Source organism: Mesoplodon densirostris, chromosome 11, assembly GCF_025265405.1.
Source record: "Mesoplodon densirostris isolate mMesDen1 chromosome 11, mMesDen1 primary haplotype, whole genome shotgun sequence".
Lineage (NCBI taxonomy): Eukaryota > Metazoa > Chordata > Mammalia > Artiodactyla > Ziphiidae > Mesoplodon > Mesoplodon densirostris.
The window spans coordinates 4,526,787-4,541,399 of NC_082671.1; the positions used below are offsets into that span (position 1 = coordinate 4,526,787).

At 44.5% G+C, this 14,613-nt stretch overlaps 1 protein-coding gene across 1 annotated transcript in view; it reads right to left on the reverse strand.

Moving 5' to 3' along the window:
* The window catches only part of CCDC77 (coiled-coil domain containing 77), a 29,132-nt gene that overhangs the window by 11,757 nt on the left and 2,762 nt on the right, over positions 1-14,613 (reverse strand). The window contains exons 2-4 of the mRNA XM_060112419.1: positions 14,238-14,290; positions 10,247-10,490; positions 7,104-7,246 (exon numbers count right to left, since the gene is read on the reverse strand). Coding sequence (XP_059968402.1) covers positions 7,104-7,246; positions 10,247-10,490; positions 14,238-14,275 — 425 coding nt within the window. The 5' untranslated portion in view covers positions 14,276-14,290. The remainder of the gene's footprint in view (positions 1-7,103; positions 7,247-10,246; positions 10,491-14,237; positions 14,291-14,613) is intronic.

A 14,613-nucleotide genomic window follows, 5' to 3' on the forward strand; every position in this document is an offset into this window, starting at 1 on the left:
ACTCAGCCATAAAAAAGAATGAAATAATGCCATTTGCAGCAACATGGATGGACCCAGAGATCATCATACTAAGTGAAGTGAGTCAGACAGAGAAAGACAAACATACGATATCACTTATATGTGGAATCTAAAAAAATTATACAAATGAACTTATTTACAAAACAGAAATAGACTCATAGACATAGAAAACAAACTTACGGTTTATAAAACAGAAATAGACTCACAGACATAGAAAACAGACTTACAGTTACCAAAGGGAAAGCAGTGGAGGGATAAATTAGGAGTTTGGGATTAACAGACATACATCACTATATATAAAATAGATAACCAACAAGGACCTACTGTATAGCACAGGGAACTCTACTCAGTATTCTGTAATAACATATGAGAATCTGAAAAATAGATGTATATGTATACACACATACATACATATAGATATACATATGTATAACTGAACTACTTTTCTGTGCACCTGAAACACTATCAATGAACTATACATCAATTAAAAAAAAAAGTCAGGGCTTCCCTGGTGGCGCAGTGGTTAAGAATCACCTGCCAATGCAGGGGACACAGGTTCAAGCCCTGGTCCAGGAAGATCCCACATGCTGCGGAGCAACTAAGCCCTTGTGCCACAACTACTGAGCCTGCGCTCTAGAGCTTGCAAGTCACAACTACTGAGCTCGCGAGCCTAGAGCCTGTTCTCTGCAACAAGAGAAGCCACCGCAATGAGAAGCCCGTACACCACAACAAAGAGTAGCCCCTGCTCGCCGCAACTAGAGAAAAGCCCACACGCAGCAACGAAGACCCAATGCAGCCAAAAATAAGTTAAAAAAAGAAAAGGTCAACAGAGAGGAGTCAGCATCTGCAACAGGCTCCAAAAATTAATTAACTAAATTAAATTACATAGGATTTATCTAGACCTTACCTCTAAATCTTTTTGAATTTTATTTTTTTATACAGCAGGTTCTTATTAGTTATCTATTTCATACATATTAGTGTATATATGTCAATCCCATGGCAGTGACTGAGGCCTGCTGTAACTGAGTCGCAGTTCAACTTCTGCCCACTCAGACGTCCCTTACTCCCTCACAGGTGGTTTATTCCTGAGAGCACTCCCCAACGCACCTCCTGCAAGCAAATCTCCACCGCAGAGTTTGTTTTCCAGGGAACCCAACCAAAGACAGTTGATACCAGAAATGGACCAAGGAAGCAAATTTTAAAATGACATTTCAGAGCCTGTGATATGATGTGTTACAGAACACAGTGTTCTTAGGAGCAAGACAGATGAGTGGTCAACAGGGTATAGCTTAAACAATTAAATACAATTAAAGATGCAGGGGGTACTTCCCTGGCCGTCCAGTGGTTAGGACTCCGCACTTCCACTGCAGGGGGCATGGGTTCCATCCCTGGTTGGGGAACTAAGATCCCACATGCCGCGCGGCACAGCCAAAAAAGAAAAAAAAAATGGGGGGGAGCTGGGGGCTGTATATTCTATACAAACTCACAATCTCTGACCCATTTTCCACACTTCTGCTAGTTTTAAGACCCAGAGACTGTTACCTAAAGGAGAAGCTGTATCTCCCAGGAAGTAAGACCTGGTGATACCACAGCAAGTGTACATTGTAATGATTCCCTCATTACCTCCAAGGGCTTATGCCATTTATTCAAGTAATTGTACACTGTGGGAAAGGAAATACCCAGACATTTCAAGGATTGCTGGATACAGAGTCTGAGCTGACTCTGACACCTGGTGATGTGAGCATTATCTAGGGCATTTGGGACCCATGCAATAAATGGAATTTTGGTCCAGGTCCAGCTCAAGCTCAAAGTGGGTCCACTGGATCCAGACCCAGTCAGTGGTCATTTCCCCCATCTCCAAATGTGTAATTGGAATGGACATAATTGGTAGTTGGCAAAGCCTCCAAATTGCTTTCTTTGTTTCTGTGCTAAAGCAAGTGGCAGCCTCTGAAACTGCACCCCCAACCCCAGCCACGATGGCAAATAAAGACCTCAAGGATGCAGAGGTGGAGGTCCCCATCAAATCCCCATCAATTCACAAGTATGACTCATGCAAAACCACACAGTAACAGTGGACTACTACCAAGTAGGTCCAATTCCGGTGACTGTGCCAGATGTAGCAGAATTTTTGCTAGAGTAAATTAACTTGGTTTTAGGTACACAGCATGTGGCTACTGATTAAGCAAACGTATTCCTTCCCACTCGTAACAGGACCAGAGCAGTTCTCATTCACGTGAGGTGAACAACAGTACACTTTTACAGGCTTTCCCAGGACCTTGTTCACTCTTCTGCTCTCTACCAAACTTGTCCAAAAGGACCCGGATCTGGCCATTCCACACATCATATCAGTTCACTGCTGAGATATCATATTAAATCAGACTGGATAGACAAGAAGTGGCGAGTGTGTTAGAACCTCACATGAGCTCTAAAGGGTCAGAGGTAAACCCTACAAAGCATATCCGTGAAGTTTTAGGAGTCTGATCTAGGCTTGCCAGGATACTGGCAAGGACAAATTCCTGCATCTCACACCTACCACCACCAAGAAGGAAGCGTAATGCAGGAAGAACTCCTCAGTTTCTGAAGACAACTTTTCCATACTTTGGAACATTACTCTGACCCATAAACCAGGTGACGTGGAAGGTGAGGTTTCAGTATGGCCCAGGGAAGTTCTGCATTAGGTCAAGGCTGAAACTATTAAGGAGATTAAATCAGTAATCAAAAACCTCCCAACAAAGAAAAACCCTCGACCTGATGGCTTCAGTGGTGAATTCAACTAAACATTTAAAGAAGGACTAACTCCAATCATTTTCAGACTTTTCCAGAAACTGAAGAAAAGGCGACACTTCCTAGCACTTCCTATGAAGCCAGCAGTGCCCTGATGCCAAAGCCAGACAAACATTACAGAACTACTACAGACCAATATCCCTTATGAACATTGATATAAAAATCCTCAACAAAATATTAGCAAACTGGTATTCAGCAGCATATTAAAAGGATTATACACCATGAGTAAGTGGAATTCATTCCCGGAATGCAAGCAAGCATGGTTCAACATATGAAAATCAAAGTAATACAGCACATTAACAGAATGAAGGAAGAAAACATACGATCATCATCTGATACAGAAAAAGCATCTGACAACATTCAACACCCTTCTGTGACAAAAACATTCAACAAGTTAGGGATGGAAGGAAACAACCTCTGCACAATAAAAGCCACATATGAAAAACCCACAGCTAACATCATACTCAATGGTGAAAGACTGAAAATTCTCTTCTAAGACCAAGAACAAGACAAGGATGACCATTTTACAACTTCTATTTAACAAAGTATTGGAAGTCCTAGCCAGAGCAAGTAGAGAAGAAAAAGAAGGAAAAGACACCCAAATTGGAAAGCAAGAAATAAAATTACCTTTGTTCACAGATGACACAATTTTATACATAGAAAACCCTAAGGGTTCCACAAAAAACAAACAAGCAAAAAACTCTTGGAACTAGTAAGTGAATTCAGCAAAGGAGCATAACACAAATTCAACATGCATTTCTATACACTGTCAACAATCCGAAAAGGAAATTAAGAATTTGATATACAATAGCATCTAAAAGAATAAAACATGCAGGAATTAACCAAGGAAGCGAAAGACTTACACACTGAAAACACTGCTGAAAGAAATGAAAGAATAAACAAATGGGAAGACATTCTGTGTCCATGGACTAGAAGATGTAACATTAAGATGTCAATATTACTCAGAGCAATCTATAGATTCAGTGCAATTCCTATAAAAATCCCAGCATTTTTTACAGAAATAGAAAAATCTACCCTAAAATTCACATGGAACTTCAGGGGACTCCAAATAGTCAAAATAATCTTGAAAAAGAACAAAGTTGGAGGGCTCACACTGCTTGATTTCAAAACTTTAGTACAAAACTACAGTAATCAAAACAGTGTGCTACTCCAAACAACAACAAAGGGAATTCCCTGGCAATCCAGTGGTTACTACTCTGCACTTGCACTGCAGGGGGCACGGGTTCAATCCCTGGTCAGGGAACTAAGGTCGTGCATGCCATGCAACATGGCCAAAACAAAACAACACACACACATATACACAAACAAAACAGTGCAGTACTGGCATAATGACGGACAAACAGACCAACAAAATACAACAGAGAGCCCAGAAATAAGTCCTGCATAGACGGTCAAATGATTTTCAACTTTCAATGAGGAAAAAGTCTTTTCAACAAACGGTCCTGGGAAAACTAGGTATCCACGTGCAAAAGAATGAAGTTGGACCCTTACCTAATACATATACAAAAATTAACTCAAAATGGATCAAAAATCTAAATGTAACATCAAAAACTATAAAACTCTGGGCTTCCCTGGTGGCGCAGTGGTTAAGAATCCTCCTGCCATTGCAGGGGACACGGGTTCGAGTCCTGGTCCGGGAAGATCCCACACACCGCGGAGCAGCTAAGCCCATGTGCCACAACTACTGAGCCTGCACTCTAGAGCCAGTGAGCCACAACTACTGAGCCTGTGTGCCAAAACTACTGAAGCCTATGCGCCACAACTACTGAAGCCTATGCGCCTAGAGCCTGTGCTCCGCAACAAGAGAAGCCACCACAGTGAGAAGCCCGCGTGCCACAATGAAGAGTAGCCCCACTCGCCTCAACTTGAGAAAGCCCGTGTGCAGCAATGAAGACCCAACACAGCCAAAAATAAATAAGTAAATAAACTAAATAAATTTAAAAAAAAGAAAACTCTTAGAAAAAAACATAGTGATATTGGATTTGGCAGTGATTTTTTGGATTTGACACCAAAAGCAGAAGCAATAAAAGGAAAAATCTACAAATTGGACCTTATGAAAATTAAAAACTTTAGTGCAGGGCTTCCCTGGTGGCGCAGTGGTTGGGAGTCCGCCTGCCGATGCAGGGGACGCAGGTTCGTGCCCCAGTCCGGGAGGATCCCACGTGTCACAGAGCGGCTGGGCCCGTGAACCATGGCCGCTGAGCCTGTGCGTCCGGGGCCTGTGCTCTGCAGCAGGAGAGGCCGCAGCAGTGAGAGGCCCGCGTAACGCAAAAACAAACAGACAAAAAAAAAAAAAAAAACTTTAGTGCATCAAAGAACACTATCAAAAGCGTAAAATGGCAACTCTCAGAATGGGAGAGAACACTTGCAAATCACTTATCTGATAAGCGATTAATATCCAGAATATATAAAGAACTCCTAAAACTAAATAACAGCAAAAAAAACTCAATTCAAAAATGGGCAAAGGACTGAAATAGACATTTCTCTAAAGAAAATATACAAATGACCAATAAGCAATGGAAAAAATGCTCATCGTCAGTAATCATTAGGGCAATGCAAATCAAAATAACAATGAGATACTACTTGACATCCATAAGGATGGCTTATTATTAAAAAATGGAAAACAGGGCTTCCCTGGTGGTGCAGTGGTTAAGAATCCATCTGCCGGGCCTCCCTGGTGGCGCAGTGGTTAAGAGTCCGCCTGCCGATGCAGGGGATACGGGTTCGTGCCCCGGTCTGGGAGGATCCCATATGCCGCGGAGCGGCTGGGCCCGTGAGCCATGGCCGCTGGGCCTGCGCGTCCAGAGCCTGTGCTCCGCAACGGGAGAGGCCACAACAGTGAGAGGCCCACATACCGCAAAAAGAAAAAAAAAAAAAAAGAATCCATCTGCCAATGCAGGGGACACGGGTTCTCAAGCCCTAGTCCGGGAAGATTCCCACATGCCATAGAGCAACTAAGCCTGTGCGCCACAACTATTGAGCCTGCACTCTAGAGCCCACGAGCCACAACTACTGAAGCCCACACACCTAGAGCCTGTGCTCCGCAACAAGAGAAGCCACTGCAATGAGAAGCCTGTGTACCGCAGCAAAGAGTAGCCCCCTCTCGCCACAACTAGAGAAAGCCTGTGTGCAGCCACGAAGACCCAACACAGCCAAAAATAAATAAATAAATAAAAAATTTTTTAAAAAAGGAAAACAATTGCTGGTGTGCTTTAGAAGAAATTGGAACCCTTGTGCACTGCTGGTGGGAATGTAAAATGGTGCAGCCACTGTGGAAAACAGTATGCTGGTTCTTCAAAACAAATAATTAAACACAGAATTAGCATTTGATCTAACAATTCCACTTCTGGATAGATACACAAAAGAACTGAAAGCAGGAACTTGAACAGGTATTTGTACCCCCATGTCCAGAGCAGTGTTATTCACAACAGCTAGACTGTTCAAACAACTCACATGTCCATCAACACATGAATGGATAAACAAAATGTGGTGTATACATACAATGAAATATCATTTGGCCTTAAAAAGGAATGAAATTCTGACATATATATTGTACAATGTGGATGAACCTTGAAAAGATTATGCTAAGTGAAATAAGCCAGACACAAAAGGACAAATACCATATGATTCCACTTATATGAGGCCTAGAATAGTCAAATACATAGAGACAGAAAATAGAATAGTGGTTACTAGGGGCTGGGGGAGAGGAAATGGGGAGTTAGGGTTTAGTGTTTGGGATGATGAAAAAGTTCTGGAGGTGGATGGTGGGTGGTATGGCTGCATGATGACGTGAATGTACTTACTGATATTGAACGCTACCCTTAAAGATGATTAAAATGGTAAATTTTAGGTTAAGTATATTTTACCACAATAAAAAAAAAAAGTGCACTGTAGTGGATGCCATGGAACACTGCTCAGATGCCGCCTTCAGGACCAAGATGCCCATAACCCGGGAGCTGCCCTTGGCTGAAGGGGGCTGCCTCTCCCGAGCTTATCTCCCTGGTGGCAGCCTGCATGCAATGACTGACCACTCCCTGTGGGGTTGGCTAAGGCCTCTGTTACCTCGGTGGACTCTACCACAGTTCAAATTCTCCCTCAACCCAAATCCGCTCATAGCTGTTCTTCCTAAGAGCCTCCCTGCTAACCACCGTGCAGGCAAATCTCCATCTCAGAGCCTGTCCCCTGGGAATGCAACCTAAGAGAAGGACCACAGAGAAATGTATCTTGTTGAGTTTGATTTAGAAATATACCCCCAACAGTTCCCTTCTCTCACTTGGTACCTGATTCTCAGTCGGTCGTTTTCTGAGTAGAGGCGTAAGACATGCTCCCGCTCCTGGAAGAGGCAGACCTGCATGTCGCTTAGAGCTTTCTGCAGCTCAGCAATCTCGTCCTCCCTCTGCTGCAAATCCCATTCAAGTTTATGCTGGGGAAAAAGGTAGTTGAAAAGACACTGGGCTTCATAGGAGTATCTCTCGTTGGATGCGGCAGAGTCAGTTCATGTAGAAATGTTACAAAGTGGATGGTTTCAGTAACACAGGATCCAAATGACAACAACAGGCTGTGTACAGACAAGTTTAAAACTACAAAGTGAGCATGACGTTTGCATTCAACCTCAGAGCTCTCACGGCTCCTTTTACAGACGAGAGAACCCAGGACACCACATGATCCACCTGTTCTAGTCACACTTTTAATGCTTTCTATGTAAGAAGCATTGTTATGAAATTCTGGAAAACAAAGATGAAAAGGTATGATTCCTGCCCACAGAGCGGAGGAACTGTGTGGGGAGACAGACATGCCAGCCATTAAAATGCAAGAACTATTTAACGGGGAAGCACGCACGGTAAAAGGGTCGAGGGAGGGAAGGCACGGCAGGAGAAGGATCCCTGGAGCATGCTGGGGAAGTCAGAGGCCACCACCAGTAAGCTGAAGCCTGAAAGGAAGGCCGTTAGAGACAAGCAGAGGGCAGTGCTCTCAGGAAAGAGCGTGGTAAACCAGCACGAACCAGCAAAGAGCCGGAAATGCTTGGCCGACCACGAGGACCTCAGCATCACTGGAGTGGAAAGCGAGAGGCGGCCGGGGCGGTGTGGCGCTGGAGGCTGGGACCGTGGAAGGTGCTCAGGTGAGAGGAAACTGGAGTTTGAATAGTGCGGCAGCAGCAGTGATGAGGTGGCTGGAAGGGGCTGAGCGACATTCAGGACGCAGAATCAATGGGTCTTAGCGAATGACTGAACGGAGGCCTGGGCAGAACTGCAGGCAATGACGCCAGTCACGAAGCCGCAGAATAAAGAAGAGTGAAGAGACGGGGTGAACGGAGGGAAATGGCAGCGGTCTGTGCGCACGCATGGGCGGGGAGAGGAAAAGGAGGTTCCTTCAGATACAGACACACCACCCTGGAGCTCAGGAGGAGAACGAGTCAGCGCTAGTTACCTGGATGTCACAGTCCCATAGGCAGAACGACAATGCACGGGTGAAACGAGATCGTTTACGGTGGAATTGGGAACAACTTCGGAGGACTAAGGAAGAAGAGCTGTTAACGGACACTGAGAACCGGTCAGAGGGGGGGGACGGACACTGGGAAAGAAAAATGACACCGGAATCAAGACGGGAGCAGAGTTTGGGGAAAGGAGACGTCGACAGTGACCAACACTGCAAAGGGCACAGAGAGATGAGGTCCTGGAGTCCACAGGTGGAGCAGCGAGGACAGGACCCCACTGCAGTCAAGGAGTCGCCGAATGGGTGATGAAGTCAAACTATTCCGGAAGGGTGGCTGGGAAGGAAGGCGCCTCCCCGCTGAGAGAGTAGCTGGGGGTGCAGCTAGAGGGGTGCCTTTCTCTTTTGTTGGGAAAGACTTGAATCTGTCCATATACTGAGGAGGAAAAGCCAATGTCAGGCAAGAGGTTAAAAACAGAACACAAAGGGGAGTTCCCTGATGGCCTAATAGTTAAGATTTGGAGCTTTCACCGCCACGGCCTGGGTTCAATCCCTGGTCGGGGAACTGAGATCCTGAAAGCCGTGCAGCATGGCCAAAAAATAAATAAATAAAAAAAAACCCAGAACACAAAGAGGCGAGGTAGCAAAGCAGGGTTTCTCAGGAAGGAAAGGCGGGTGGGGAACAGAGAAAGTGCTGGATCGGTTCAGCTCACTGTGGTCCTGGATCAGTGAGGAGGAGGAGATGGATATGGACGCAGGTGACTGTGTGTGGATGGGCAGGAAGCTGGTGTTCCCTCTGTGAACTGGGAAGCAAGGCTGCCTGAGGAGAGAGGGAGCCTGCGGGCCGGAGGAGAGCAGTGAAGGCAGGGCACAGGCGTGCAGGGACGGGGAGCCGACCACTGATGGGTAAGAAAACTGCTGCGTGCTGACTGAGGATACAGATGATTTGTTTGCCATGAATTTATCCTGTAATGACCTGTGACCTTTCTAGGACAGTGGTTCTCAACTGGGGTGGTTTTGCCTATGCCTCCAGGAGAAATCTGGCAATGTCTGGAGGTGTGTTGGACTGTCACAACTTGGGGGTGGGGTGGGCTACCGGTATCCAGCGAGTAGAGGCCCGGGATGCTGCTACACATCCTGCATGCACAGGACAGTCCTCACAACAAAGAATCATCAGCCCTCACGTCGGTAAAGCCAAGGCTGAGAAGCCCTGCTCCAGGACACAGGTGGCCGAGGATGGGGTTAAGCCACAGGGAGGGCTTCTGCCGGGGAAGGGGCACAGATGAGCAGGGCCACGTGCAGGCAGCACAGCGACTAGACTACTGGAGAGAAGCCCATGGGCTTCGGGTTAGAAGCGGGACACGGTGGCCAGAAGCTGCCCTGCTGCCCTGAGCTCACCGAGAAGCCAGGAGCTGTGGAGGCGACACCGAAGCGAAGTCAGGTGTGAGGGAGAGAGAACCAGAGGTGCACAAGAGGCTGAGACAAAGAGTGAAGACTTTGGAGATGGAGCACTTTAGGGTATCGTGATCCAACAGAGCACCTAGAGGGTGCGCAGCTCGGCTTGGGTGGAGGGGATCAAACGAGGATGTTGAGGACTTTGCTGGTGGCGCAGTGGTTAAGAATCTGCTTGCCAAAGCAAGGGACGTGGGTTTGAGCCCTGGTCCGGGAAGATCCCACGTGCCGCGGAGCAACTAAGCCCGTGCACCACCACTACTAAGCCTGTGCTCTAGAGCCCGTGAGCCAGAACTACTGAGTCCACGAGCCACAACTACTGAAGCCCGTGAGCCTAGAGCCTGTGCTCCGCAACAAGAGAAGCCACCGCGATGAGAAGCCCACGCACTGCAACGAAGACCCAACGCAGCCAAAAATAAATAAATAAATACATAAAGAGGACGTTGACACGTGTACTGTGACACCAGCTGGCACTCGAAGGCCTTCTCAGCAACGGACGGGCTCACTCAGAGGGCGCGACGGTGCACCGGCTCCTCCTCACCTGCCCTTCGCAGGCCTCTCTGTACAGCTCCAGCTTCTTCAACAGGCCCTCGTTTTCTGCCTCACACTCAGACATCATCTTCTGGTAATATTCTAGAAGCTCCTGAGAATGGCAGAGGACGGCCAGACGATCTTCCACTGAAGGCAAGGGAGTTGACTGCACGGAATCGGAGAAAGACACCCCCTTCCACCTGGTGGGGCCACTGAAGCCACCGGCAGCTTCATGCTTGGGGAGAGCCGTCAGCCTGTGTGAGATTAGGAAGGACACGTTCATAAACTGAACATTTATGAGATGTTACAATTTCTTAAATTAAAAATCAGGGTTTATGTCCTTAAAGTGCTTATAATTAAGGTGCTCACAAACCTTGAAAGTTTGATGTTACAGGTTTGTGAATAATCTTATGAACTGCTTTCCAGGTATTAAAGGTTTAAGGCTGGATTCAAAATACAAGTTAGAGAGTAAAACAAATCATTAAAAAAAAAAAAGGAATATCAACTAAGTAAGACCAGATAGTGACAGTCAGAAAATTTGATACTATAAGACATACAGCAATAGGAACACTTATATGTTGATGGAGTGTAATTTGGTGAAACTACAGACAGTAAATTGGCACAATCTAGTAAAATTGCAATTTCTCTTGTCCGCACAGACATACAAGGTAACACATACAAAACTGTTCATAATAACATTATTTGTGATAACAAAAACAGTAAAGCTTCCAACGTCTGTTTGATAGGATAGTGGATAAACTATGGTATATTCATACAGTGGAATATTCTCAAAGTTATAGAAACTATGAATTACAGATACATGTATGAATATGAATGAATTATCCAAATATTAAATGCAAAAATGTATGTAGATGCATATACAGACGATATTGCCATTTAAGATTAGAACATGCATAATGGAACAGTTTATTTTTAGGGGTAGATATATAAGTGGGAAAATTATTAAGGAAGGGCATGATAAAGATTCAGGATTAGAAAATACAGCCTAGTCAGTAACCACAGGACCAATCAGACCCTAGTGTCTAGCATCAAAGCCTTGAATTACAGGGACCAAGACCAGCCAAGATCAAAGGCTAATCAAAGGCTGGACCAGAGGGTTGTTCTGTTTGTTTGCTTTTAGCAAACAAGAGACTTAAGGTGAAAACAATGAAAGTTAGAAAACAAATGATACAGAAGTGGAGAAATCCTCAGGTGAGAATTAATCCACTTTGGCTAACTGCCTGCAATTTATTATACAACAACAAAATAGACCACAGAGTAGAGAAATTTTATACCAGAAGCCCAGAGCTGTAGTTAATGAGGGTTATGGGCAGCACTTTTAATAAGTGAGCACGTACAGGAAAGACATTAAAATCCACTTTCAGCTACCATGAAGAACAAATATTTTCTCAATCATTAAAAGCTCACAACATCTGAAAGTGAAATCAAGGAAACACTCCCATTTACCATTGCAACAAAAAGAATAAAATATCTAGGAATAAACCTACCTAAGGAGACAAAAGACCTGTATGCAGAAAACTATAAGACACTGATGGGGGCCTCCCTGGTGGCGCAGTGGTTAAGAGTCCGCCTGCCGATGCAGGGGATACGGGTTCGTGCCCCGGTCTGGGAGGATCCCATATGCTGCGGAGCGGCTGGGCCCGTGAGCCATGGCCGCTGGGCCTGCGCATCCGGAGCCTGTGCTCTGCAACGGGAGAGGCCACAACAGTGAGAGGCCCGCATACCGCAAAAAGAAAAAAAAAAAAAAAGACACTGATGAAAGAAATTAAAGATGATACAAATAGATGGAGAGATGTACCATGTTCTTGGATTGGAAGAATCAACATTGTGAAAATGACTCTACTACCCAAAGCAATCTACAGATTCAATGCAATACCTATCAAACTACCAATGGCATTTTTCACAGAACTACAACAAAAAATTTCACAATTTGTATGGAAACACAAAAGACCCCGAATAGCCAAAGCAATCTTGAGAACGAAAAACGGAGCTGGAGGAATCAGGCTCCCTGACTTCAGACTATACTACAAAGCTACAGTAATCAAGACAGTATGGTACTGGCACAAAAACAGAAAGATAGATCAATGGAACAGGATAGAAAGCCCAGAGATAAGCCCACGCACATATGGTCACCTTATCTTTGATAAAGGAGGCAGGAATGTACAGTGGAGAAAGGACAGTCTCTTCAATAAGTGGTGCTGGGAAAACTGGACAGGGACATGTAAAAGTATGAGATTAGATCACTCCCTAACACCATACACAAAAATTAGCTCAAAATGGATTAAAGACCTAAATGTAAGGCCAGACACTATCAAACTCCTAGAGGAAAACATAGGCAGAACACTCTATGACATAAATCACAGCAAGATCCTTTTTGACCCACCTCCTAGAGAAATGGAAATAAAGACAAAAATAAACACATGGGACCTAATGAAACTTCAAAGCTTTTGCACAGCAAAGGAAACCATAAACAAGACGAAAAGACAACACTCAGAATGGGAGAAAATATTTGCAAATGAAGCAACTGACAAAGGATTAATCTCCAAAATTTATAAGCAGCTCATGCAGCTCAATAGCAAAAAAACAAACAACCCAATCCAAAAATGGGCAGAAGACCTAAATAGACATTTCTCCACAGAAGATATACAGACAGCCAACAAACACATGAAAGGATGCTCAACATCTTTACTCATTAGAGAAATGCAAATCAAAACTACAATGAGATATCATCTCACACCAGTCAGAATGGCCATCATCAAAAAATCTAGAAACAATAAATGCTGGAGAGGGTGTGGAAAAAAGGGAACACTCTTGCACTGCTGGTGGGAATGTGAATTGGTACAGCCACTATGGAGAACGGTATGGAGGTTCCTTAAAAAACTACAAATAGAACTACCATATGACCCAGCAATCCCACTACTGGGCATATACCCTGAGAAAACCATAATTCAAAAAGAGACATGTACCAAAATGTTCATAGCAGCCCTATTTACAATAGCCCGGAGATGGAAACAACCTAAGTGTCCATCATCGGATGAATGGATAAAGAAGATGTGGCACATATATACAATGGAATATTACTCAGCCATAAAAAGAAATGAAATTGAGCTATTTGTAATGAGGTGGATGGACCTAGAGTCTGTCATACAGAGTGAAGTAAGTCAGAAAGAGAAAGACAAATACTGTATGCTGACACATATATATGGAATTTAAGAAAAAAATGTCATCAAGAACATAGGGGTAAGACAGGAATAAAGACACAGACCTACTAGAGCATGGACTTGAGGATATGGGGAGGGGGAAGGGTAAGCTGTGACAAAGTGAAAGAGCGGCATGGACATATATACACTACCAAACGTAAGGTAGATAGCTAGTGGGAAGCAGCCGCATAGCACAGGGAGATCAGCTCGGTTCTTTGTGACCGCCTGGAGGGGTGGGATAGGGAGGGTGGGAGGGAGACGCAAAAGGGAGGGGATATGGGAACATATGTATATGTATAACTGATTAAATTTGTAAAATAAAAAAAAAAAAAACACAAAAGCTCACAACAGAAATATTACTGTACTCAGTTTCATGTTTTGAAAGGGTGTTGCCTTATAACTCTAGGATATAGGTTAATAGATAAACTAAGCGGTATTTCTGAGATTCTGCAAACCAGAGTGTGGCAGTGAGGATGAAGATGAGGCGTCATGCAGGTTGACACAGAGGCAGAGTCCAAAGTCCCCTGTGTTTGTCTATGGGTTGTTTCCTCTGTCATCCAAGGGTCCACTGGTACCGTATGAGGCCCACATAAAATGCCTGTATCCTTGTGTTAACATCTACTATGTCCTAGTTTTTAATCTAAATTCCACATAATTAGAGAAATGAGGTCTAATACAGTCCAAATCCAAAACTCTTCTAGTTCCTAAGCCCATGTGTACTAAGGTGACAGAAGTCTGGATTCTTTATTTCAACAACTCAAAAATAAGCAAATGTCTTACTTTCTGCAGACAGGGGATTGCATCGGGGTAAAGTTCATGCTGTCCTTTCCCACCTGTCAAATACACAAAAACTCAGAATGAGGGGTCAGGAACAGAAAAAAACCACAGGACGTACAGACAGGTCCCTCCCCACCAGCATCAGATGTGCTTCCGACAGCATCAGAATGTGATGTTTTGTTTTTATTTTTTGTTTATTATTTTATTTTGCCACACTGCTGGGCATGTGGGATCTTAGTTCCCCAACCAGGGATCGAACCCATGCCCCCTGCATTGGAAGGTGGAGTCTTAGCCACTGGACCACCAGGGGACACCCCAGAATGTGATGTTTTAGAATGTAGTATTCTTTAAAGTAGTGCCAAATCCTGAAATTCTATGA